Raw genomic sequence first — 24,494 nt, 5'->3', positions numbered from 1 at the left:
AAATCCATAGCTGAATGTGATACGTAAAGCTTAATATATTGCCAGTAGGTACAGTTTTTAGGACCAAACACACAGACAAGCATAGACCCTGCATGTACATTCGACACTGTTAGTGCTCATAACACAACTGTTGTCTTTATTTGTAATTTCAGATTATATTTATGTGGTCAGAAGGGAAATCTGTAAATGTATTGTGGTGGGTATCTGATTAAAGAGCGTTCTTGGCTCACTTTACACATGTTGAATTTCAACAGACTCAATGAGAATTTTACCAGGCCCAGCAGGGATAGCAGATCACATTTGAGGGGTCAATAAATGTCTTCTAAAACAAAGCAATACGTTTTTGACAACAATCAAACATGTATAGATGAAAACAAAAGCCTGTAGAAAATGGTGCACAGCTTTCCAGATCCTCTTGCTTACATAAAACCAGTGGTTCCCAGTGAACTTGCCGAATGGCATTTGCATGCCAATCTCCGCCCCATGCATAGGGGTACCTTGGTGGGCGTTCTATACCCCCGTGCTAAGGGGTACCTTGGTAGGCCTTCTATACCGAGGGATTTCCGACTCTGTTTGAGATATATCATTGGAAATACGACGTGATCAGCGGATTCTTACCCTACATCAAGTAACATTCCTCTGGGCATTTAGGCAACGAGTCAAATAGCTTTTTCTTACAGCCAAAAAGACGAAGATGTGTTTTCTGTGGCAGCATTCGAGGGCACAGAAGAACTCTTGGAGCTCCTGGCTTATGTCGGTCGAATCCAGGAAGTTGCGGACAGGGAGATCTCAGCAAAGCTTTCCCGGGCCACCGCGAGCATTGGGCTGCAGTGCATGTGACCACCGTCCCCTCAAGGCTCAAGCCTGGACTGGATGTAGCAAGGTGCCAAGCCGTGCACCGCATTGGTGCTGTTTTTCCCGGAGGTGCCCAAGGAGCTCACAAAGACTTGGAATACCCCGTTCTTGTCAGACAAGCTTGAATATGTTGATGGCCCCCAGGTCGGGCATGCGGTCGCACAGGTTAAGGGCCTGACAAGGAAAAGACTGACCCAGCGTGGATGCAGGAACTCAGGACTGCCACCGACCTTGCAGGGTAGTACAATGTCCACGCTTGTCATCCAAGAAAGACATCTGTGGCTCAACCTTGTGCAGATGAGAGATGCTGAGAAACAAGCTGGGCTGTTTGATTGCAGTCCATTTGCCAGACGCTCGCCCAAGTTTCAGGGCTTCCTGCACATCAGGGCTTCCTGCATATCCCAGTTCATCGGGGTTCTACAGCCCGTGCTTTATCATCCCAAAGAAAGGTGGGGGTTTGGTCTCATTCTGGATCTGCGCACCCTGAACAAGGCCGTTCGTAGGTTGCTGTTTAGAATGTTGATGCATAAGCCCATCCTGAGATCGATTCGACTTCAAGATTGGTTCATAGCAATCTACCTGAAGAAGGGTTGGGGATAAGGGGCATTTAGCAATTCTAACGAAGACTCCGCGACCTCACTTCAAAATTTTCCAACATGAGAGTAGAATGTAAGCCTTTATTTTTGGCTTCAATAAGGATTTAAACAACAAATAACCATCTTGTTTATGTTAAATTTAATGCTGTGTTCCGTTTCTTGTCTTGAATACTTAATACATTTAAAAAGTCGCTATATTTTGCTAATGTAATGCAAAACTGATTACACGATAGAATCGCAACATATTCAACTTAAATTAAGATTTGATAAGGGTCCAGGAGCTTTTAATTTTACTGAGAATTGTAATCTAAATCTGAAATGTGCTGAAAATAGAAATGACTCCATGTTAACTTGCTGGCTGTATTAAATCGTTTTTCCTTTTATGTTTTCCATTTGAAATGACAAGAATGTACATATTGTCGACTTAAATTAAAAGAATGTGCGGAATAAAAGACAGAAAGAATCCATAATGCAAAGTAGTTGGTCATTTACATGTCCAACAAGTGAAATAGAATACAGGACAGTGTATTCTGGGCTTGATGTTATGGTCAATGTGCTCATTCTTCTGGAACAGCCAATAGTATTCAAGGTCATAGGTCAGAATAGGCATGAGAATGCAGCTGCTGTCACATACAGTATGTCTACTGTATGTCATAAAATGTCTCACGGAGACTGTGACTCTACAGCAGACCTCCTGAATTGTAGAACTGACGCCAGTCTGCCCCTCTGTGACCTCTCACCTTTAACCCCATATCCGGCTTTAGCAGCAGATATTTTAAACTGTGGTTTAGAATTCACACTTATGAGGACCATACGCTCAAGTAAACATTATAATCATTTTAATCTAGGTTATTTTTGTCATTTATAAAAAGTTGTTTTACTTTTTATAAAAGTAAAACACTGCGAGAATCTTTCACTGCGAGATTCTGAAATAAAATTACTTACTTAAATTAATGATATGAATAAACAGTGCTTATAAACGGTTTTAATAGTCTCCTCCATTGAAATGAGTGAAGGCCTGACCTGTCACATTTTCTGTGGAATAAAGCAGGTTACCTAGAATGAACGAGAACTAGACAAAATATTTAGCTCAGCCTTTTATGCTTAACTTGAACAAGCAAAAATGATTTGTTCAAATATATGAAATCAATGTCACAGGAAGCCTTCAATGTAATTTTTTTTATACATGTTAACACATTATTAAAACAAATTTGAAATCAAATTATAAGTAAACTGTTTGTATTGCTTGAAAAGTATTACTTCAATTACTGCGGTGTTAAATAAAACCTTATAATTACAAACCGAAAGTGATTTTTTTTACTAGAAGGTTCTATCTCTATACATTTGACCTGTTCCTAAAACCCCCATTTACAAATTTTAGAGGATTTTGATAGTGTACATTAAATACATTTGTTACCTATAACATTTTAGCTATCCTGCCAAAACTTTGAATCTCAAAACTGCTCAGAATCCAGATAGAACCTTATAATTCCAAGGTGCAGTGTTATTTTGTTATTGTAAATTCATGGATTTTCCCCTTGAATATATAAGAGCATTGATCGTTTTAAATGAAAAATAAACATTGTATGCGTAATTTGTTAAGGCAGCTAAATTAAATAACAAATTACAGTTGTATTACCTGCAAAAAAAAAATTTCCCCTAGCTGCCACATCTATTACGCTGGCAATTGAAAAATCCCCACTAGGGGGAGTTATTGTTTGACATAAAAAGTCATGAGAAAACAAGAGTGCTTTTGCCCTGTGATGTTTCGTATGGATAGTTCACCCAGAAAGTAAAAGTTCTCTCATCATTTACTTACCTTCAGATTGTTCCAATCCTGTATACATTTCTTCTGCTCTTCTAAACACAAAGGAAGCTATTTGGAAGAATGTTAGTAACCAAACTCATCCCCTATTGTATTTAATTTCAACAACTGGAGGGTGATTAAATGATGACAGAATTATTTCATTATTTTCGGGTGAACTATATCTTTAAGAGACATGCGTCGTGATCTTTCGTTGATGTAACTACACAACACGTGGTAAAAAAAATGCTATATTCACACTCGGGGTCTTCATGCTCCCCAGAACATTTGGACCAAATAAAGGAAATACACAATGGAAGTATGCGGTCAAATGCAATCTGTGGCAGGGCTCTACACAGGAAATACGCATTGGAAATACCGAGGTCCAAAAACTGAATTTGACCCAAACAAAAATAATGACTTTCTTGATCTACATATGTGCATTTTAAAACGTTTGGAGTGCAAATTACATAACAATTGCTAAATACCTGTCTGTCTTTTTATGTTCATCAGTATTGACAGTATACACATGGTCAATTGATATTTTGATACAAATACTACCATATTGAAATACAACCTGCTTTCATAAAGGAAAATAATGCATTTGGGTTTGAAATAACATAAAGGCAAGAGAGTGATAACAGAATTTCCATTTTTGAGTGAACTGTCCCTTTAACGTTTTTGTGCAGCTACAGAAGTTACAGACACTTAGGTTTTTATTAAACAGAGGTCAATTTAAATTATATAGAAACAGAATTAAAGAACGAGAAGTTGTTTAAAAGTGATGCATTTGAATTCTTTGCAAATCATATAGTTGTTTCAATAGACTATCCACAACCTATAAACAAACCTGAATCAAAGCCACGCAGTTTAGCATGAATTAGTGAAGGTCTTGTAATGTTTTTGCCACGTCAAACTGACGTAAACACGTAAAGATATGTTTTCGGCGTTCTGTATTTTGGATTACAGGATTACAATCGGTCGTTTTCTCATGTTCGTTATTTAAATGTTGACGCGCGTCAAGGACGCTCAAAACGAGAATGGAAAGTCCCTGGCGCTTTGAAAAAAGGGATAAAGCGATCCAGTCAGCGTTTTAAATGCATTTTTAGATGCGACATGTGAATGCCCGATAACATTTCTATGATAAACATTAAACAGTTAGCTACTTACATCGAGCTCTATCACAGTAGAACTGAATTCGAGCTTTACTTAGTGACAATAGCAACTCACGCCTTCATTTATTTTATTGGACAGTAATCCTCGCCTTTCTTCATTTGATTGGCCAACTCAATCAGATTGACACTTAAGAGCGCTGTTAACTAGCTGTGGTACATAAAATCTGAGATCAGCTATAGGCGTTTTCTGCCAAATTGGCAATACTAAAAACACCTTTTTCAAAATTCACGAAAAACCTACCGAGGTCTGGACCTCAATGGTGGGTACGGCCATGAGTGTGTGGTTATTTGGATAAAGCTTCTCTCTCTCTTTTGTGTTCAGGTTTTCAGCATTATTTGTTCTGCGGTTAGTTTCAGTCACGTGGTAATGTTAGCTCACCTGCAATCCACGGGCTGATTGGTTTCACCCCAGGGAGCCGTTTTAAAACCAGAACTTGAGGGATTAAAAGCAGGTAGGCTAGGCAAGGCTGTTGTATAGTTTAATTTCAACGTTAATCGTTTAATATTAGTGCTACTGCTAATCCATTGCCTATATAATGCTTTAATGACTTGTATTGGGGTGAAATAAAACCTGAATAAAATCCATCTGCTTGATATAATAGTAAGCAATGTGTATGTCGTTAATATCAGTCTGAAACGATTCATGTTTTATAACTCTTGTTTATTAAAGGCCATTTAAAATTAAACAGTGCAATGTTTATGATGTTTTTAATATCCAGTCACTTTAATGTGCAAATAACCTTGTGTAATTGTTAAAGTTTAGTTATATTCTAATATTGCATATTTGTAGGTTTAGTCACCTAAGTTATGATTCAGTGTGTGTTCCCCTGTGGTTTGTAGACTTTTGTTATTTCCTTCTTCCTGTCACATGTTGTAGTCCTTTGTAGTTCTTTTGTTCTTTGGCCCTCTGTTAATTATCTCGCCTGGTGTTTCGTATTGCTTCATTTCCCTTAAGTATTTAAATCCCAGTGTTTGAGTTTTCTTTTGTCAGATGTTGTACATGTTAGATGGTCATCTATGTAGGGCTGTCCCAAGCATGGGGCGGGGCCCAACCTGGCCGGCTCTTTTTCTGTTTTAATATCAAATCTTGCATATGATATTAAGTGGAGTATTTCATTGGTCAAATACGCAAATAGAATTTCAATGCGAAAAGTCAATAAGACTTGAAAATGTAAATAAGACTAAATCACAGCCATCAGACACAGATTTTCACGTACGTCTCTCGTCCATTTGTTACCAAGATATCACACCGGACAACTCTGGATGCTTCCCTAAACCCTGCAGCACCATTCACACAGTTTAACATTAAATCAATCTCCGATCATGCATCCGGAGTAGACTTTGAATTTGAGCTAGTGTGCATCCAGAATGTACGGGTCTCAGGGTTGCCAAGTTTGCAGTTTTCCGGTGTAATTGGGCTGCTTTCAAAGGGGTCATATGGCACGTTTACTTGTTTTTCTGTGTTTTTGGTGTTTTACAAGTTGCCCATGCATATTTTATTAAAGTGCAAAAATTTAAGTGTCGGAAGAAAAGATGCATTCTATCTAAAAGCGAATGCTCGCGCAGACCTGCCTGAAACATCTCATGTAACCGCACCCTGGGATGAATTACTGACCGGGCCAGGGGCCCTTGACAACCATGAGCCCGAAGGGGCCCTGGGCTTCAAGGCTGTGCCATCCAGTTTCTTATAGAGAACCCAACAACAATGAAAATAAATGTTTATCTATGTACTTTAACTTATTAAATTAAATTTAACTTATTATAAATTGACTTTATAATTAAATTACAGCACATTTAAATTGAACTTCTGAATGTTTTGCTTAATGTGTCAAAGGGTGATTTTATGGTGAGAAATATTTTTTTAATTATGTGATGCATTAAATACGTGTATGTTTTAGAGTTAATTAAAGAAATGTGTTTCACGCTACTTCATTTGATACAGTGCTGATTTTTTGCTGTGTTGATAATATTGGACTTCTATAAACCCTGTACAGATTATTTTTAGCGTAGCGCAGGCATTCGACGCAGAGCGAGAACCGTTTTAATATTCCTTATCATCTTAACTTCACCTTTCATAACTGTGTATGCCCAGCTAAGGGAAAGCACAGAAAAAATGTAGTAGGGGACACTTGGAGGTAACGGGCCCCGGGGCCCTTTGAAGTCATAATCTGTCCCTGACCACACCCCCACAAATCTACATCAGTTAGAGGTATGATTGATTTAGACCGCCCAAATGTATACGCTAGTGAGGTGGGCGTACCTATCAGTACAATTGCTTTGGAACCTGATAATCCAAATATGGTAAGTGGCGTTATATTTCCGATACAAACATGCACAGTGTCTGGAAATACAGCATTTTTTTAACCTTAAATCAAGTATACACATTGCATTACATCTAAAAAAACGATACTATTCGATTGAGCCATGTCATTGACCCCTTTAAGCAGTTGCCGCGTGGTCTTTTTAATCTACAGATTACAGGTATAATGATTTTGTTTATCAGTGGTAATATTTGTATATTTAATAAACTGTTTATGATATCTACTAGGCATATACAGTGATTTTCAAGTGTCGTTTCAAGTTTACACTGTCTGGATCATCCCCTATCTCCCATCTACTGCACAATGCGTCATTCACCATGTAGAACATAATAAATCTCCGAAACAAGAGGCTGATGTGCTTCAGCGGCTTCATAGTGAAGGGGGCGGGACTCTTCTGATTTTAAAGCGTATTTGAATTGAAAAGAACTTTGACAACAGGCTGAAGTGTAGCATGATGTCATAGAATTTCTAGATTTTTTTGAGCGCCTGTGCGAGACTGTCAGGTTTGAATGCATATATCTTTTAAATGCACATTTTATAAGCACTTTGAAACATATCAATTTATTGATGATAACATAATTTTAGTAAAATTATTTCAGTTTGTCTTTAATCCATCACTGTGAAACTGGGCAGTAGTATTGTAAAAAGCACAAGGACAACATTACAGTAATTGACCACTTTGAACTGTTTTGAACCACTTTTGAACTGTTACATTAAATTTTGACCTGTTACGGATTAAGGTGACTAACGTCCTTTTTTTTTGTATAAATGTATAGCCTCGTTAATATCAAATCAATTAATTTTTATTAAAAAAGATTACATGACATATTTTGGGTTTATGGGCTTTCAATCACTTGTCTCATTGTGCGCCTATAAAAATATACTGTGTAAAAACAAACATTTACATAATCAGCAATTTTCCTGAAGAAAGTAAAATAAATAACGAACTATTTCTTATTTTAAGAATATTATGTCATTTTATTAGAAAATAAAACAAACGGTGTTTAGTGCAGAAATTACATGCTTCCTTTTTAAACCCTTGTTTGAAAACTTTTTTGCCCAATAAATATAATATATAAATAGTTTTACACATAATAAGTACACAAACGTTCTGTGTTACCACATAGACAGTCCCAAACCAGGAGATATTCCCAGACACAGAGAAAAGTAAGATATCTGGGCCAGAAACATAGAGGAGATTCACACAATCTAAACGTTTCTGCTCAAACACACACAAACACACACAAAGATTTATAGAATAGGGCAGGATTAGGTTTCTATGTCTGTTGTTGTATGATGAGTATTGAGTTGCTGTTTTATGTTGCTCAATGAACAGGAACTACTTCCATACAATTTAGCTCAAAGAACTCGCCCACCACACCTAAACCTGCATGTTTTTATGTGAGAAAAAAAGCAGAGGAAACATAAAAACAAAACGTCTTAGCCAAGACATCTATTCATAGAGCAAACCAGACCATAGTTTATTAAAACTAGTTTGTACAGTAATGGCACAAGCAAATTATACTGTGAATAAAATTTGAAAGAAAAAAAAAAGTGTAAAAAAATAGTAAGTATAATATCGCAATGCTTTAAAAATAGGCATAATTCTTTGGAGTGCTTTTTAGCAACCCTGATAGCATTTGGTGGAAAATATCTCCTTTGTAAAGACAAAGCACAAAACTTAGCTGTTTCTTTAAACAAAAGTAATCATGCATATCATAAATATACCTGTTTGACATTACTCTGTTCATTTGAATGTTCTTAGCTGAAGGATAAACAAGCACTTTACAAATGAACCAGAGGCATAGCAAGTTAGGCCCATATAAAATAACTTTTAACAGAACTGATTCGTCGATAAGTGACAGCGTAGTGCATTACTGGACATCCTTTGTGTATTTAAGTTTGTTTTTTAAACACTCAAATAGTAACAGCAGACCCAAAGGGAGCACTCAAACTCCCAAGCGCCAAAAACAGGGTGAAAGAGATGCAGTCACACGTGTTCTTACACACGGATTATAACATTTCTTTAATAAAACAGTTGTCAAACATTAAACATTTGGTAACTTACATCATGCTCTTTCACATATAAGGTGGACATCAAGCTTTGCCTCTGTCAATAGCTAATCCTACATTCGTTCATTGGATTGGATAGTAATCCTCGCCCTCCTTCATTTGTTTGGCCCCCTCATTCAGATTATTGACAAGCACAGTTGAGGTAGACGTCTGGGCGTCGGAACCATTGTATGTGTTTGGGAGAGGACCCACCCACTTTTTAAGACAAATTATATTGGACCCACTCACTTTTACATCTCTGATGAAGCGCATATGTCGCTCAATTTTCAGAGCGCCGGCAATTAAAGGAGTGATGATTACAATTACTTTAGTATTATTTAAAAAATGCACAAGCTTTTGTTGTATAAGATTGAATCGTATTGACATCATGTAAGTGTTAGAACTGAAAACACCCTTGTTACTGAGATTACATCTGTTATTAACGCCAGGTTCTGGAATGCACCTATCAATGACGACATTGATAGGTTGAACACCGGCTCCATAGAAAAATAATAACGACTACTTCACTAGCCCCGTCCACTGGTCCGCGCATGACAATTCTGAAGTGACACGGAAGTAGATAGAGCGAGCAATCTTTTGTTAGTAACACATTTTTGTACTATGCGTCACTATTGCTTTGTTAGAGATTGCTTGATGTGCCCTGAGCACTCTCGAAACGAGATTAAATAAATGTTTCAACAAGTTGGTATGATTTATTAGGGTCTTCATGAAATGTCTGGAACTTATTTTGCTTAAAAACTATCAATTCTGTGTCAACAAAACCCTTCTTGCCTCGTCAAAAACAGCTATACTCACAGCAACCCGTTTTGGTGCATGTCTCTTTAAATGATAATGAGTTACATCGCACCCCACACCCCTTCCGCCCGGCTTGTCAACACACGCGTAGTACAGCATGGCAATGGTTTAGCTAAATTTTATTTCCTGGATTCCTCTGCGGTTAGTTTCGTCTTAATGTCTCTGTAGACTAAAAATTCCGTCCCAGCAAACAACGCTTACATTGTGCGTGTATGTTTGCCTAAAATCCACGGATTGCGCACATGCAGAACTTTCATATACAGCGATGTCGCTTGTGAAAACAACAATGGCGAAGCGGGGTGGGTGGAACTGTGTAGAATAAGGGGCGGTAACATTATAATAAAATCTCCTTTGGACATCACAACCGGAGCGAAATTTGAACGGCTCGATTTCTCACATGCTTGCAGGGAAAGGCACACCAAAACAAACTTTCTTTTCTTATTGTTCACATTTTCTGGGTTGCTAGATGCACCGGGGACCGGCTTATAGCACTTAAACACAGAAAGTGGGGTTTTCATATGATGTCACCTTTATCATGTTTCTTCACGCATTTCAGCATGCCTGAGTGACATTTCGCTCTGGATGAAGGACCTGAACTGCTGAACAGCTGAACCTTGAAAAAAAAGAACTGCTTGTAATTCCGTCTGACCCTAAATTCCATCACAACTTCTCCATTCAACTTGGCTCATCAACCATCACATCTTCCAGAACGGCCAGAAACCTGGGAGTGGTGATCGATGATCAGCTAAACTTGAAGATCAGGTTGCCAGCACCACTCGGTCCTGTAGATTCATCCTCTACATACAATATCAGGGGAATTAGACCTTTCACATCAGAGCATGCTAATAAGGTCCTATTCCAGGCTCTTGTTCTGTCCAGACTGGACTATTGCAATGTGCTACTAGCTGGAATTCCAGCTTGCACGACCAAACCTCGACAGCATTGCAAAGGGGAAGCCAATTTCTGGAAAACTGTCCACTGAAAGTTAAGCTGTGAAAATATGTAAATATTCAAATTGGAAACTTAAAAAGTTTACCAAACAATGAATATTCTGTCACTGACTTATCCTTATGTTGGACCTGCATGACTTGCATGACATTTTGATTAGGAGTTAAAGGATATATATTTAAATTCCCTATAACTGTCTGGACCACTTTTAAAACTCTTGTTGTGTTCTTGTTTGCCCTGTGACTAGTTGTCTCAACAATATTTTGTTATAAAACACTCGATGTTGACAACTGGTGGCATTTTTTTATATAAAAATCTAACTCTCTTTAGATGAAGATAGTCAACCATATTTCAGATGGCATGAAAGTGAGTAAATTATGAAAAACTATTCTTTCAAATAGATAATAGTAATAACTTATTGAATATACTTCTTACATCATTTTATAATATTTTCTACAGATGCTATCAATTCACACCATGTGTATCTAGAGATCCCTTTTCTCCACCTCCTATAATCTTTATTTAACTCTATTATTTCCTCAGGCATCACCATGGAACCCCACCTCTTCTGGTCCATCGCTGTTAAAAGGGAAAGGAGAGCTTTATACATTGAGGGAAATAATTATTTGATCCCCTACTGATTTAGTTTGCCTGCTTACAAAAAAATGAAGAGTCTATCATTTTTATGGTAGGTTTATTTTAACTGATAGAAATTGAATATCATCCAAAAAAATCACATATAATTTGATTTGCATTTCAAGTCAGTGAAATAAGTATTTGATCCCCTACCAACAAGCAAGAATTCTGGCTCCACAGATTGGTAATGTGCCTATATGGACCACAGATTACTCCTGTCACTTTAAGAAAGTACTCCTGAATCAGCTTGTTATGTATATAAAAGATGCCTGCCAACAGAATCTGCATCTTCCATTTCCAAATCTCCAACACCATGGTCAAGACCAAATAGATTTCAAATGATGTCAGGGACAAGATTGTAGACCTGCACAAACCTCAAATAGGCTACAGACAGAAGCTTGGTGAGAAGGAGACAACTGTTGGTGCAATTATTTGGAAATAGAAGAAATACTAAATAAGTATGAATTGCACTCGTTCTGGAGTTCCCTTCTAGATTTCCCCAATGGGGTGAAAATGATCATGAGAAAGGTTAAAGATCAGCCCAGAACTTACAATGAAGAAGCTTGTTAATGATTTCAATACAGTTGGGACCACAGTAAGCAAGCAAACCATTGGTAACACGCTATGCCACAATAGATTTAAATCCTGAAGCACCAGAAAGGTCCTCCTTCCCAAGAAGACCCGTCTGGCTCATCTGAAGTTTGACATTTTACATCAAAATGATTCGGAAACGGTTTGGAGAAAGTGATGTGAAACCAAAATTGACTCCTGTTTTTGGAGGGAGAGAAATCCTGAATATGACCCCAAGGACACCATCCCGACAGAGCAGCAGAGTGTTGGAAACATTTTGCTTTAGGGCTTTTTTTCTGCTACGGGCATAGGATGACTTCATCGCATTGAGGGGCTGAGGGACGCTGAATATTCAATGCTGAATAACCCTGTTGCTTTCATTCAAGTTGGTCTGTTTAATGTTATAAGAGAAGCAATACTACACTCCCACCCATCCTAAAGATCTCTTCTAAGACTACTCACACACTATATAAACAGACATAGTAATATTTATCCAAGTTAATTTGTAAGCATCAGCTCTCTGAATATTCTGGATGTTATTTTACAGTTGTTTGGTAATACAATTCTCCAAAGTAAGAGAAAAATATACTAATTCAATCAAATAAACCAAAAAGTATGTATATTTAAAATGTAATGTAACTAAATATGCTATAATAATACGTTTCAAACATTGACTTAAAAATGCAAAAAAAAAGTTTGCGTTAAAGACTATGAAATCCCGGGATTTAATCTATTTACCCAAATGTATCTTTTAACATGACGCTACAGTTTTTTAGATTTACAAACTGCCTGTCTTCATTGTTCATTTCAGATTATTAGGACGCGCCTATTTTCAGAACGCGAGCTTTGATTGGCAGATTTAGATTTGAAGGCGCGCCTTCTCTTGAGGTTCTATTCTGATTGGCCAACTACGTGTATAGGTGACGTCATCGCGCGGAATGTCCATTCATCTTTGCAGTTGGGCGTTGCACACGGCATCTTATTGGCAACAAGGGAAATTTCTTCATTTTCTGCCCTGTCCGTAGCGGCACAGCCATAAATCTGGGCTATTTAATAGCTACATCTACGTTCAAGTGTTTTTATAGCGCTCAGCAAATTTCTTCACTGAGACTGGACTTCGATTGCTTTCTGCGTTAACTTTTGAGAGCGCGTTCAGTCTAGATAGTCTTTCATTTCCAGAAAGAGATTTGTTGGTCTTTGTTCTGAATTGGGATCTGTTGAGTTCTTTGTTGGAGTGAAACATGGGAGCGCAATTCTCTAAGACAGCTGCAAATGGAGAGACTGTGGCAGAAAAACCCGGAGAGGCTGCAGCTTCACCATCTAAAACCAACGGGCAGGTAAAAAACCATGTTTTGTTATAGCGTTGATAACATTTCATTTGTATATTTAGCGCATGCTTTGCGCTAAGTTCTGTTGGACAAATATCCAGCCAATAAAAACGTAAAAAATCCGTTGAACAAACAATCTTATGCATTTCAGTGCAGTAACTTTAGTATTCGAATGAGCTCGAGCAATATTTTAGCGTTCAAGTGTTAAAATGCGTTTACGTCGGCTTTGATAATATGTTTTTCCGTGCTTTAGATTATACTCTCTGTTACCATACAAAATGTTTTTTTGACGTATTGCTTTACGTTGTTTAGTATTCTGTTTTTGGCGGTTTTGCAAAGGAAATATGTTATTGTTAGACTAACAATGACTCGCCACGCCTTTGGTCTCAATTGCGCGGAAGATGCTGCACTATCAATGCAGGTTCTGCGACGACGAAAAATATATAAATGAATAATGAGTGGAAAGTAGACCTTTAACGCTTTTTAGGTTTGTTCGATTAAATATTAAAATGAGTTGATGCACTGTAATAAACACGAGCATCAGCTGGCACAAGATTCTTGTTGGCGCTTCAGATTTTCAGAAGCGGTTTTGATCGGAGACACAGCGCCCTCTGGCGGTTTCGACGTGTCTTAACTGGTATCAGCGGGAAGCTTTGCGTGTTAAGAAAAAACAGCATCGCAGCGTGATGTAGTGGAATAAAGCATATTACAGAAAGGCATAACAAACCCTTGAGCGCAATAATTGTTTGGATCTGTGTTTTTTGCTGCCGTGCAGGATTGGAAATGTGGGGAACGTGGGAGGAACCAGCCCAGGGAAGGGAAAAAAATCGAGGGGGGTGGAGTTCCACCTAAAAATGTAGAAACGCTAGGCACATTTAAATTTTTTGTCATGTTATGCATAGTTGCTTCAAAAATATAAAATTTGTTTGCGGCTTCAGTCCCCTAAATATGAATCATCCGTTTGCACCACTGTAAAGGTATATCAGTTTTTAATATCACAGTGATTGCTGGAAGTTTTCTCACAGTTTACTCCCTTATTGCTATTTATTTGTTAAAACAGCTTCAGTGTTGTCTTTTTAATATAACCTCTGTAGAAATAATATAAAATGTAAAAGTAACCATCTTTTTCAAACTTTCCAAATGCCACAGAACACAGCTAGCCTAAAACTCTAAAGAACCATTATAAATCAATGTATTTTCTACCAAAGTTTTCTGCGCTGGCATATTGTAGTCGAGATACTTTTACATGTAATGTCTGTTTTATTATACTCATATATTCAGCCTCTAATATACAGACAAGTGGTTGTATCTGCACATACAGTGTTGTAAATTTTAACAGGCTGAAGCTAATGTTCATTGTCCATATATTGTATAATGTCTAAATAGTACTCATGTTTAGTGCATGTCAAGCTTCATGTTGGCTATGTAATAATCTCAGTGTTTTGCTTTAGGAAAATGGCCATGTGAAGGTGAATGGGGATGCATCTCCATCAGCTGCTGAGGGCAAAGAGGAGGTTCAAGCCAATGGCAGCACTGAAACCGAAGAGGCACCGAAAGAAGAGAAAGAAAAAGCTGAGGATTCTTCTGCTGAAAAGAGCCCAGATGGAGAAAAAGAAAAAAACGGACCAGTTGCTTCCACTGAAGAGGAGGCTGCAAAAGCTGAGGATGGTGCCACTCCCTCTACAAGCAATGATACACCCAAGAAAAAGAAGAAGCATTTCTCCTTCAAGAAATCCTTCAAGTTAAGTGGTTTTTCTTTCAAAAAAGCCAAAAAGGAAACAGGAGAAGGACAGGGCGGTGAGGAGGGCGCCGTCAGTGACGAGGCAAAAACAGAGGGAGCTGAAGCTGCAGAATGCGATATGTCTAAAGAGACCAAACCAGTAGAGGAGTCGGCGCCTGCCACGGACAGTCCAGTGAACCCAAACCTGAGGTGACGCCAGTGGAGAAGCCAGAAGAGGAGCCCAAGGCTTCTAGTCCTGGCACAGAGGAGCCCAAAGATGAAGTGAACCCATCAGAGCCAGCGATCGCTGAACCCACTCTTTCTCCAACTGAAGCACCTGCACCAGAGGAAACCGCTCCTGCTGCACAGGAAGTGGAATCCAGTCCAGCTCCCCCTGTGGAATCCACTGCCGAGTAACTAACACAATGCACACCAATAGAAAATGGGGAAATTGTTTAGTCAAAAAACATTCCCTGTTGCCCGTTAAAGTGGTACCTGGACAGGAGCCTTTGGAGAACTTTGTTCGCAACCAGGGATATTACATTTTTTGGTAACAATGTTACAATAAGGTTCTATTTGTTTCAGTAAGTGCATTAATTAACATAAACTAATAATGAGCAATATAGCATAACGATTAATTTCAGATCTAAAGATTAATTTCAGCATTTATTCATCTTTTTAATGTTGAACATTGGCAATTGTTCATGTTAGTTCTGGAGCATTTACTAATGTTTAAAGTTAAACATTTGATTTTTAAAATGTATTAGTAAATGCTGAAATCAACATGAACTCACACCGTGTCGACACGGGACGCCACCGATGCGACATGACAACCTGCTTGTTCTTAATGGGTTTCTCGTGCCGCATCCAGTGTGGACAATTTTTTTAATTATGATGGGTTCTAATGCGTTTCTAATGTCTTTTGGTGAAGCGCGTCATGTCCGTTGTAGACAAGTGTAAGATGAATAAATGCTGTAGAAGAATTAGTAGTTAGTTCATGTTAGCTAATAAATTAACTAGCTGTTAACAAATATAAACTTATTGTTACCATTTTGTACTCACCTTCCCTTCTCAATCTCACTTCACCCTTTTCTCAAGTCATTTCTCAAGCTGTGAGTGCGGTGTTTTTTGCATCAGTATTACCTGTTTTTATTTTTGCATTTTTAAATAAATAAAGTTTGGGTATAGACATGCCCATGGATTAAGGGGGCTAGGGAACAGGAGTTTTTATACTTTGGTGCCTCGGAATTATACAACTGGGAACAAACTACCACATAAAGAGTAGTCCAAAAACAAACAACCATCCAACAACCAATTTACATACCACGATTTCTTGAACTCTGAATACATGCTAATATAATTCCCAGTGCTAGGTTTTGAACAACATTTTAGAAAGATCTTAGAAATGTTCCACTTCTCTTTAGCTTAAACTGTCAGTGATTTCCATAGAAAACAGTTGTATAGGTTTCATGGTGTACTGCCATTTCTGAGTTTAATACAGTGTAAGTATGTATAGGAGGGATGTTTTAACTGTGATTATTGTACAAATTAAATCGTGATCTTCAGAAGCACATGCAGCGCTTGTATCACCAAGCTTGTGTTTGTAAGATAAAATCATCCGAAAGACCTTTTTGAAGCGATTTTTGAACTGAAACTGTCACAGTTTCTGTGTCCTGGTTCCTGTTTACACAATGTGGTTTGATTACAATTGATGATGCTTTTTGAGCGGTCCTTGACCAAATTAAGGAATCTATCACATGCAATATTTGTGTAGCTTCTTGATTTTTTTCTTTGTAAATACTGGAAAAGCTTTGACCTTTTTGGTTTAGAGATGGATCGTAACTTGACTTAAAAAATTGCTTTGCTGAAGGTGTTCTAATTTTCTGTGAGCACACTAAACGCAAAAATAAATGTGAATTATCTTTGAAAACTGTTTGTCTTATTTATCAGGAAACTGTCTCATATCCATTTACATTCTGCTACATTCTGCTTTCTCCCAAAGTCTCAAAGAGTAAGAAACTTATAAGCTAAAAGCTACTTTAATAAGAGCCAATTTAAAATTATTTTCAGTTTTTCTGAATATACTATTTTGTGTTTTGGAGTTTTCATTTAATTCTGTCCAACAAAACTGCAAAGTTATAAGTTCTAATGAGTTTTTTTCTTATATAGTGGTGACAATCTGTCTAATTTTCTTCATTATTTCTCTGTGACATGAGAGCATATTATGAACTTGAAAAACATTGTCTCCTCCAGTATCTTTCTGTGAGATATTTATAGACAAAACTTACTGAGACAGGGCAAAATGTTACAGGCCAGAAAAGTTACAGGTCGGTCCACTCTTTCTTTTCCATAAACTGCGTCAATTACAACATGACCTCACTATCTTACATTTTTTTTTAGATTATTATTACTATTATTAATATTAAGACACAAATTAACAAGACAACATTATGACAATTTATGGCTCTTACAAATTACACTCTTTTATCATAATCAGAGGAACAGATAAAACTACATATGCACAAAACTACATAAGTTACATATTGTAACTTAAGGTAACCGAGATGGGTTAAACTCCAATATACAGTAGCCAACCTTACCCGTTCTTGTCTAAGGACAACTTTAATTAACTTTTTTGATCCACTTCAAATGTTGACTACTGTATAATCCAAAAATGAAACGAATGTAAATTCACAATTATTCAGCAAAGTACAATGCAATGTACGTAGAATGCATGTACTGTATCCTCAAGTAAAATACTCAAGAGAATAAATCCAACTTGCTTAGCGAATACCTAACAGTAACAGGATTGATAGTGTAAGACATGTTTTTTGCTTTTGTGTTAAAATTGAGCCCTACACTCAGTTAAACTTGGATAACTTAAAAAATTAAAACTGAAGTACTAACCATAACATTGATGAAAATATGACTAGTTTAATATTTTGACAAAAAAAAGAAAGCATCGATGCCCTCCATCTTCCCTTACTGAAAATCACATGAAATTTTTTTGCTGTTTAACTGAAATCAACGAGCCAACTCAATAAATATCATTAAACGTGATAAACTTTTGAAAATACAACGTTACATTCATTTATTTGCAGACACACATTGCTAGACAATTCAGTTCTGTTTCAGTTCTATTTATTTTTATAACGCTTTTTGCAATGTTGCACTGTTTCAAAGCAGTTTACAGGAAACAAAGAAAAATAGAAAGAGGTAGAACAGAAAACAGTACATAGTATTATAGAAAGAGTAAGACCATTAAAATACAACAATGTTTAAGGAATTTACAGAACCCATAGCTGATCTAATTTTAGCACTCTCTCGGTAAGCATGATGACACGGCACAGTGTCGAGGAACCAAAACTCAATGATGAATACATTAAAAAAAACCTAGCAAGAAACCAGACAGACATGTCTCTTCTGACATGTTACAGTGGCACTCAGAAACTTTGATGAAAAGTTAAAGAGTTAATGTTTAGTCTGATTATGTGACCAAAAACAGACAGCAGAGGACTATGTAGGTATGGATAATAATAAAGATATATTGTTATTGTTGGATATAAGGCTGGGGTTAAGTTGACATGCAGCTGTAAAGTTACTTTTAGTCAGTAGAATGTCTTTGCACATGCCTGATGAAAGGAAAGAATAAGCTTCAGTCACCAGCAAGAGTGCCCTTATGCTCCACAAGAGGGCACTCTCCCTTTATAACCTGGACTTTTACTATACTGTACACTGAACGTCCCATAATCCATTGCTGGACTCATTATGTTGATCACCATCACATGTCTTATTAACCTGCTCCTCTGCTCCAAGAAATAATAGATGTGGAAATCCAGTTAAGCAAGTCAGAAATAACGGTGTTAGTATAGAAAAAAGCGATGGAAGAAGGGCAAGTGATATGGAATAATGATAAAAAGAATGAACAAGAAAGGTTTGATATGATAGAAGAAATGAAGAAGGATGGAGTCCAACAAATAGATTTTGAGAGTCTGATACGATGGGCAAGTGAGAAAAATAGTAGAATTTTCTTTGATTTTTATAAGGTAGACTGTGTTAAAAGATAGGATATAGATTAGAACTCTGCTCCACACCCCAGAGCAGGAGGTAGTTTTAATGTACCTATTACGTTGGATGCCAGCCGCCGTTAAAAACCAAGAAGAAGATAGTCATTGCGAAGTCTTGTTGGTTGTGGTATTTCGGATCTGAGAGCTATTTCATGAAACAAGATAAGAGAATAAGCCTGTTTTATTTTGGTTAGTTAGGCCTATTGTCGGTGGATTTCAGTTTCATAAAGCAAACTTAAAATAGTTTAAACTCCGTTATTATAGCAACTTATGCTGGGAAACTAGCCTGGTCCGGAGCAGGCTAACTGTCAGGGGCGAGTATAGTCCAGCCGGGTGCGTTTACGTGCTGCCCGCATGATGTAATTTTCATCATCAGGAGGGTCTGCAGTCGTCTGCAACAGGGCATGTATGAACAAACAGCCGAGTCCACTCGGTGACGTACTGCGTAGAGTTTGTGAAGTTGACGTCACACCTTATGTTTCATGTTGTAGTGGCTCCACCATCTTGGCAGAATCAAACCCCACTGCTATTATTGTTTTGATATGTACCGATACTTGTCTTGTTTGATATATGGAGAAATCGGAAGTGCGAGAACAAAGGGCTTTTCCTGAACGACCTTGCGTTATGCTATTGTAGTTTTTAACACAACAAGAACATCCTACCATATTTATAATTCCTAACCAAACAGCACTGCATTGAACGCCCTAATAGCGATCCCCCAAGATGGCACAATATTCAACACGCCGTGACGTAGCTTCACATTCTCTATAAAGGGGCCATTCACATTTTGTGTCTTTTGCGCCCGTATATTCGTTATTTCAAATGTAGACGTGCGCATATAGGGAGCAACGTGGTTGCAATGCACAATGCAGTATGACCCTACCATTTTTCATGGCATGCCGGCGCTGCATTGAGGTAAAGATAGTTCAACTTTTCAGATTACTGCATGCACACCGCAGGTCATGTGACAAGAAGCAACCAATATAGTCAAGCTCTGTGACAATGGAGACACCGATGATCAGAGCCTAAATAAATCTTGTTGCAGAATTATTGCAAGTGTTTTTCAGTGCATATAACCCATATATCATTTGTTTACCTCCTCGTCTCATGCAATGACAGATGAAAGGAGAGCGCAAACTCAAAGGCGCTTTGGAGTACTTCAGAACGGTTTAAGATGTGATATGTTAATCATCCCTAAAGCGTCAATCTAGTCTGCATGAAGCACACTTTGTTATCAAGAAATCAGCAAACGATATAAAGTTGTTTTGAGTTATGTTCTTTTCGATATAAATTACACTGATCTCAACACATTTTCTTCAAGTATTGTCTCTGATTCAGCAGTCTTCTCCACAGTTTAAATAAAGTTACCCACATCCCTCTTTACCCTATAAGGCCCAAAGTTGTTATATTAAATATTTACATGTTTCCCGCCAAGGGCACATTTTCAGTATTAGGTCCTATTGTTCACCCTTGCAATGCTATTAGATGATAGATTTTGTTTTATAGGTGTCCTTACCTGGCCATGAACTCACACAACTCGTGAACTTGCCTTGAAGCAAATCATCTTCTTTTACTGGACCACATAATTCAACATTCAAGTAAGTTAAGTGCCCATAGTATTGTTCTCTGTGCTTTGCAACATGTACAGAACATGCAAATATTATTGTACAGCTGAAAGTTTTGATTATATTAGATTTTGAGCTTGTAATTTTACAACATTGGGTCAGAGGGGTAGCAACATTTGCCGGTGCACCTTGCACATTACATGGATGAATTGTACTGCTCTCCTATTCCACAAGAAGCAAATACAAGTATGAACATACTGTTTTTGATTAATCACAATTTAAAATATATGTTTTTGATAGTTTCAATTAAAATGTAATGATTATTAATTAGATTCAAATTGAATTAGAGATTAAATAGTTTGGAAGTATTTGTGTACCAATTTAAAAAAAACTACCAGTGTCTAGTTTTATTTATTTTCATTATTTTTCTGGTCTTTGCTTGTTTGAACAAAATATCCGCTTGCTGCATGAAAGTCAGGTGATAATGTTCAGGAATGTGGGGCTATTAGCAGGGCAATTAGGGCACAATAAAATACCCAGACAGCATTGTGAGAATAATGTGGAATGTGTAAATTTTATGAAATGTGTCAATTGCATTTACAGTGATTGGACTAGAAACTAATTGTTTTTATTTATTTCAGAATGCCACCAGCCAGGAAAGACCATCTTGTTGTCACGGTTGTTCTCTGTTTTGGTTTGTTTTTGCCTTTTGTGACTGAGGTCTTTATTAGTTAATTAGTCTCTATTCTGTTTCCCTTGATTGTGTTTCCCCATGTATTTAAGACCTGCGTGTTCCTCAGTTCCTTGTTTGGAATTGTTTATGTGAACATGTTTCCTGTTCTCCTGCTTCCGTGTTTGTTTTATAGTCATCAATTAACCATCTGGATTTACGTGTTTGTGGTGCATCTTCATTCCTCCTCCGTGTCAACCCGTCACACATGTATACAATGTTTATGGTGTCAATAATGCTTTAGGAATGGCAAGAGAACTGTTTTTGGGACTATCACAACTGAAGATGCCTGCAAAAAGAGCTATATACTCTACATGAAAAAGATGTACAACTAAGTTCACCGGGTTTTGTAAATACAGTGTAAGTATATTCTTTTAATACATTTTTTTTAATAAAATTATGACTTATGATGATCATTCTTTAATGAATATTAATGTGTGGACATATACAGCCCAGTCCCAGCTTCCAATCCTACAAAATGTCCATTAAAACATATAAACTAAAATGTTGAAAATGCAAAAACTGTTTTATTTCTGCATTATAGGACTCCAACAGCAACATTTAAAGGGTGAAACATATTTTCACTCTATAAATATATCTGGGTCATACAAGGTTAATAGACTTGTTTGCTTGGGCCTGTATTTTCTTCACCCAGATGATTTGGATGCAGACTGTATCATCACTAATGTAGAGGCAAAATGGCTTGGCTCAACCCATGACTGCAGAATATTTTGGGCCTCTTCTCTTTCCCAGCAACTGGCACAAGATAGGTAATTCATGCCTAAATTACGTCTTTAAAAACACATTATCAGATTTCTCATTATAGTTTTTAGGGTAACACTTTCTTTTAAGCATGTATGTATAATGCATTATAAAAGTAGTTTTAAAATAATAATTATCACAGTAACTACATTATAATAATTTACACAGGTATGAAATGACTTGAGGGGGAGCAAATGATGACAGAATTATCAATTTTAGTGTACTGTCACTATGAAGGTTCAAGGTGTAAGGATTTACTGACAGAAATTCAATATAATATACATGTCTTCAGAGGTGTAAATCCGTTTAACTGAAATACAACTCAATTCCAACTCAATAAACTTCATGAAATGCAATAGAACTTTTGTTAGGGTGGTTTTTCCGTCCAGGGATTAGACTAGTCCAAGACTAAAATAAATGTAAGAGCTGTCCAAACTGAAAAACACCTTGCACTGACATTTCTTAAAATACATACTTTGTGCCGTCTCAAAATGCACTAATGTTTGGCATGTTTGTTAAAATTTATAATACATATTTATAATATATTTAACAAAATAAACTAAGGCCTAGTCCTGTTTAAAACTAAAACATGTATCCCTAATGTTTAGTTTCTGGCAAATAGTTAACTGCTAGTTGTATAACTAACAAATTTAGCTACAGCATACCCTATGCGTTCAAAAGTTAACATTGTGTGGAAAATAACCTTGTTCCCCAGTCTCTGATTTGGGCATACGTGAGATATTTTTATACACAATCCCAAATCATAATCCACACTAACAAAAGACAGTAGTTTTTTAATCTTATGTGTTATGCAGTGAAATGCAAGCATTTCTGATGGTTGTTTCTGTTCAGTCCGCTGGTTTAATTGTGTTAACAGCTGTCGTCAGTGTTTTTGTTTGGCAATGGCTGCAGGTATGTGTTAAAATATAAAAACGGAGACTGTATTCTGTCGATTGTGGCACTAAACAACACTTCGAGATGATATTTAAAACTCCTTATGTAGCCGAATCCGTGCTGGTTTGTATTGGCCGCCTCCAGTTCTTCCTTTGTTTTGCCTCCAGATAATACCGTGACGTCGGCTGTAAAGGAGTCAATACTGATTCTCGACCTCAGGAGCTAGGGAGCTGATTGAGACAAAGGAAATGTCACGTTTACGTTGCTGATGGTGTAGAAATACACAGAATCATAGCTGAAATGGTTATAGCTGTTTTATCGTGAATAAAGCACAGCTAGTTATCAATCAGAATCTAGGACTGGAACTTACTGTTCCACACTGTTTCATTTAGATTTGAAAGAATGATTTCCAGTACATAGGCGAAAAAATGCCTGTATCAGTATCAGCATATCAGATATTAGCACAAATCCAATCTTAGGAATTTTAATCAAAGTACAAAGCATGTGTACAAAGAATCCTTAGATGCCTTTAGCTCCTCTTGTTTATAATTTGGTCCACTGTCTCCATTTGTCTAACCATTAGTGAAGAACATGGGTGTTGTATTTGATGGCTCTCTTAAATTTGACTAACAGGTTACTTCTGTGGTCAAAACCAGTTTTTTCCATCTTGAGTCCTAGCTAAGGTAAAAACATTCCTTTCTTTTATGGACTTTGAAAAAGTGATTCATGCCTTTGTTTCAACAAGATTGCACAACTGTAACTCCCTTTATATGGGCATCAATCAGTCGCCTTTGGCCCGTCTTCAGATGGTACAAAATGCTGCTGCCAGGCTTCTTACAGGTGTTCGAAGAAGAGAACACATTACTTCACGTTTAATTTCTCTGCACTGGCTTTCAGTCCGTTTCAGAATTGATTTGAAAGTTTTGCTATTGGTTTTTAAATGTTTGAATGGTGTAGCACCTGATTTTTTTGTGATCTACTTTCCATTCACAATCCAGTAAGGTCTCTGAGGTCATCCAACCAGAGACAGCTAAATGTTCCACGGGCTATAGGTTGAAACTGAGAGGTGACCGTGCTTTTTCCATTGCTGCACCGAAGCTCTGGAACAGTTACCTGTTTACATTAGAACTGCTTCTATGGTATATGATTTTAAGGGAAAGCTCAAAACATATCTACTTTCCTCAGAATTTAGCTAATATGTGTATTTAATGATTCCAAGCGTGTGAAATTTGTCATTTTGTCATTGTTTTTATTGAAGGTTTTAGATATTTTTTTCAGCATCTTGGTCAACAATTGTTGTTCTTAATGGTGCTATACAAATAAAGTTGAACTTCCGGTCGGTGTTTGTTTATCAGTCTGGCTTTATATCAATATTCTTTTTTATAATTATTATTTAATTTTATTGTATGCTATTTTATTAAATAAACAGTATGTTAAATGGGTTGTGTAACTTTGTCGCATTTCATTTAAGTCAAGTAATTGCTGTTCTAATGGCAACCCAAAAAAGATTAGCTATACATGCTATACGCCGAAGTTAAGTTTGGGCCACAGAAGTGTGCATTGTTGCTTTGAAACCATCTGTAAAAGGTTTCCATAGTGACAGATATTAAACTATATATTTATATTTTATGTAGTATGGAGACACGCCACAAACA

At 37.1% G+C, this 24,494-nt stretch overlaps 1 protein-coding gene across 1 annotated transcript; it reads left to right on the top strand.

Moving 5' to 3' along the window:
• The first annotated feature begins 12,571 nt into the window (after positions 1–12,571).
• On the top strand, positions 12,572–16,745 carry marcksa (myristoylated alanine-rich protein kinase C substrate a). Its single transcript, XM_056763672.1, has 3 exons — positions 12,572–13,110; positions 14,553–15,014; positions 15,050–16,745. The coding sequence occupies exons 1-3, from the start codon at positions 13,015–13,017 to the stop codon at positions 15,236–15,238; spliced, it is 747 nt and encodes a 248-aa protein (XP_056619650.1). The 5' UTR covers positions 12,572–13,014; the 3' UTR covers positions 15,239–16,745.
• Positions 16,746–24,494: the final 7,749 nt, after the last annotated feature.

The sequence above is a fragment of the Triplophysa dalaica genome, chromosome 13 (genome assembly GCF_015846415.1).
Source record: "Triplophysa dalaica isolate WHDGS20190420 chromosome 13, ASM1584641v1, whole genome shotgun sequence".
In the NCBI taxonomy this organism is placed as follows: domain Eukaryota; kingdom Metazoa; phylum Chordata; class Actinopteri; order Cypriniformes; family Nemacheilidae; genus Triplophysa; species Triplophysa dalaica.
Note: the sequence above shows the minus strand (reverse complement) of the source record. Positions and strands in the feature narration are given on the sequence as shown.

Coding starts and splice junctions, on each gene's coding strand:
- marcksa (XM_056763672.1), top strand. CDS start 13,015: ATGGGAGCGCAATTCTCTAAGACAGCTGCAAATGGAGAGACTGTGGCA. Junction 13,111..14,552: donor CATCTAAAACCAACGGGCAG/GTAAAAAACCAT, acceptor GTTTTGCTTTAG/GAAAATGGCCATGTGAAGGT. Junction 15,015..15,049: donor CGCCTGCCACGGACAGTCCA/GTGAACCCAAAC, acceptor CCAGTGGAGAAG/CCAGAAGAGGAGCCCAAGGC.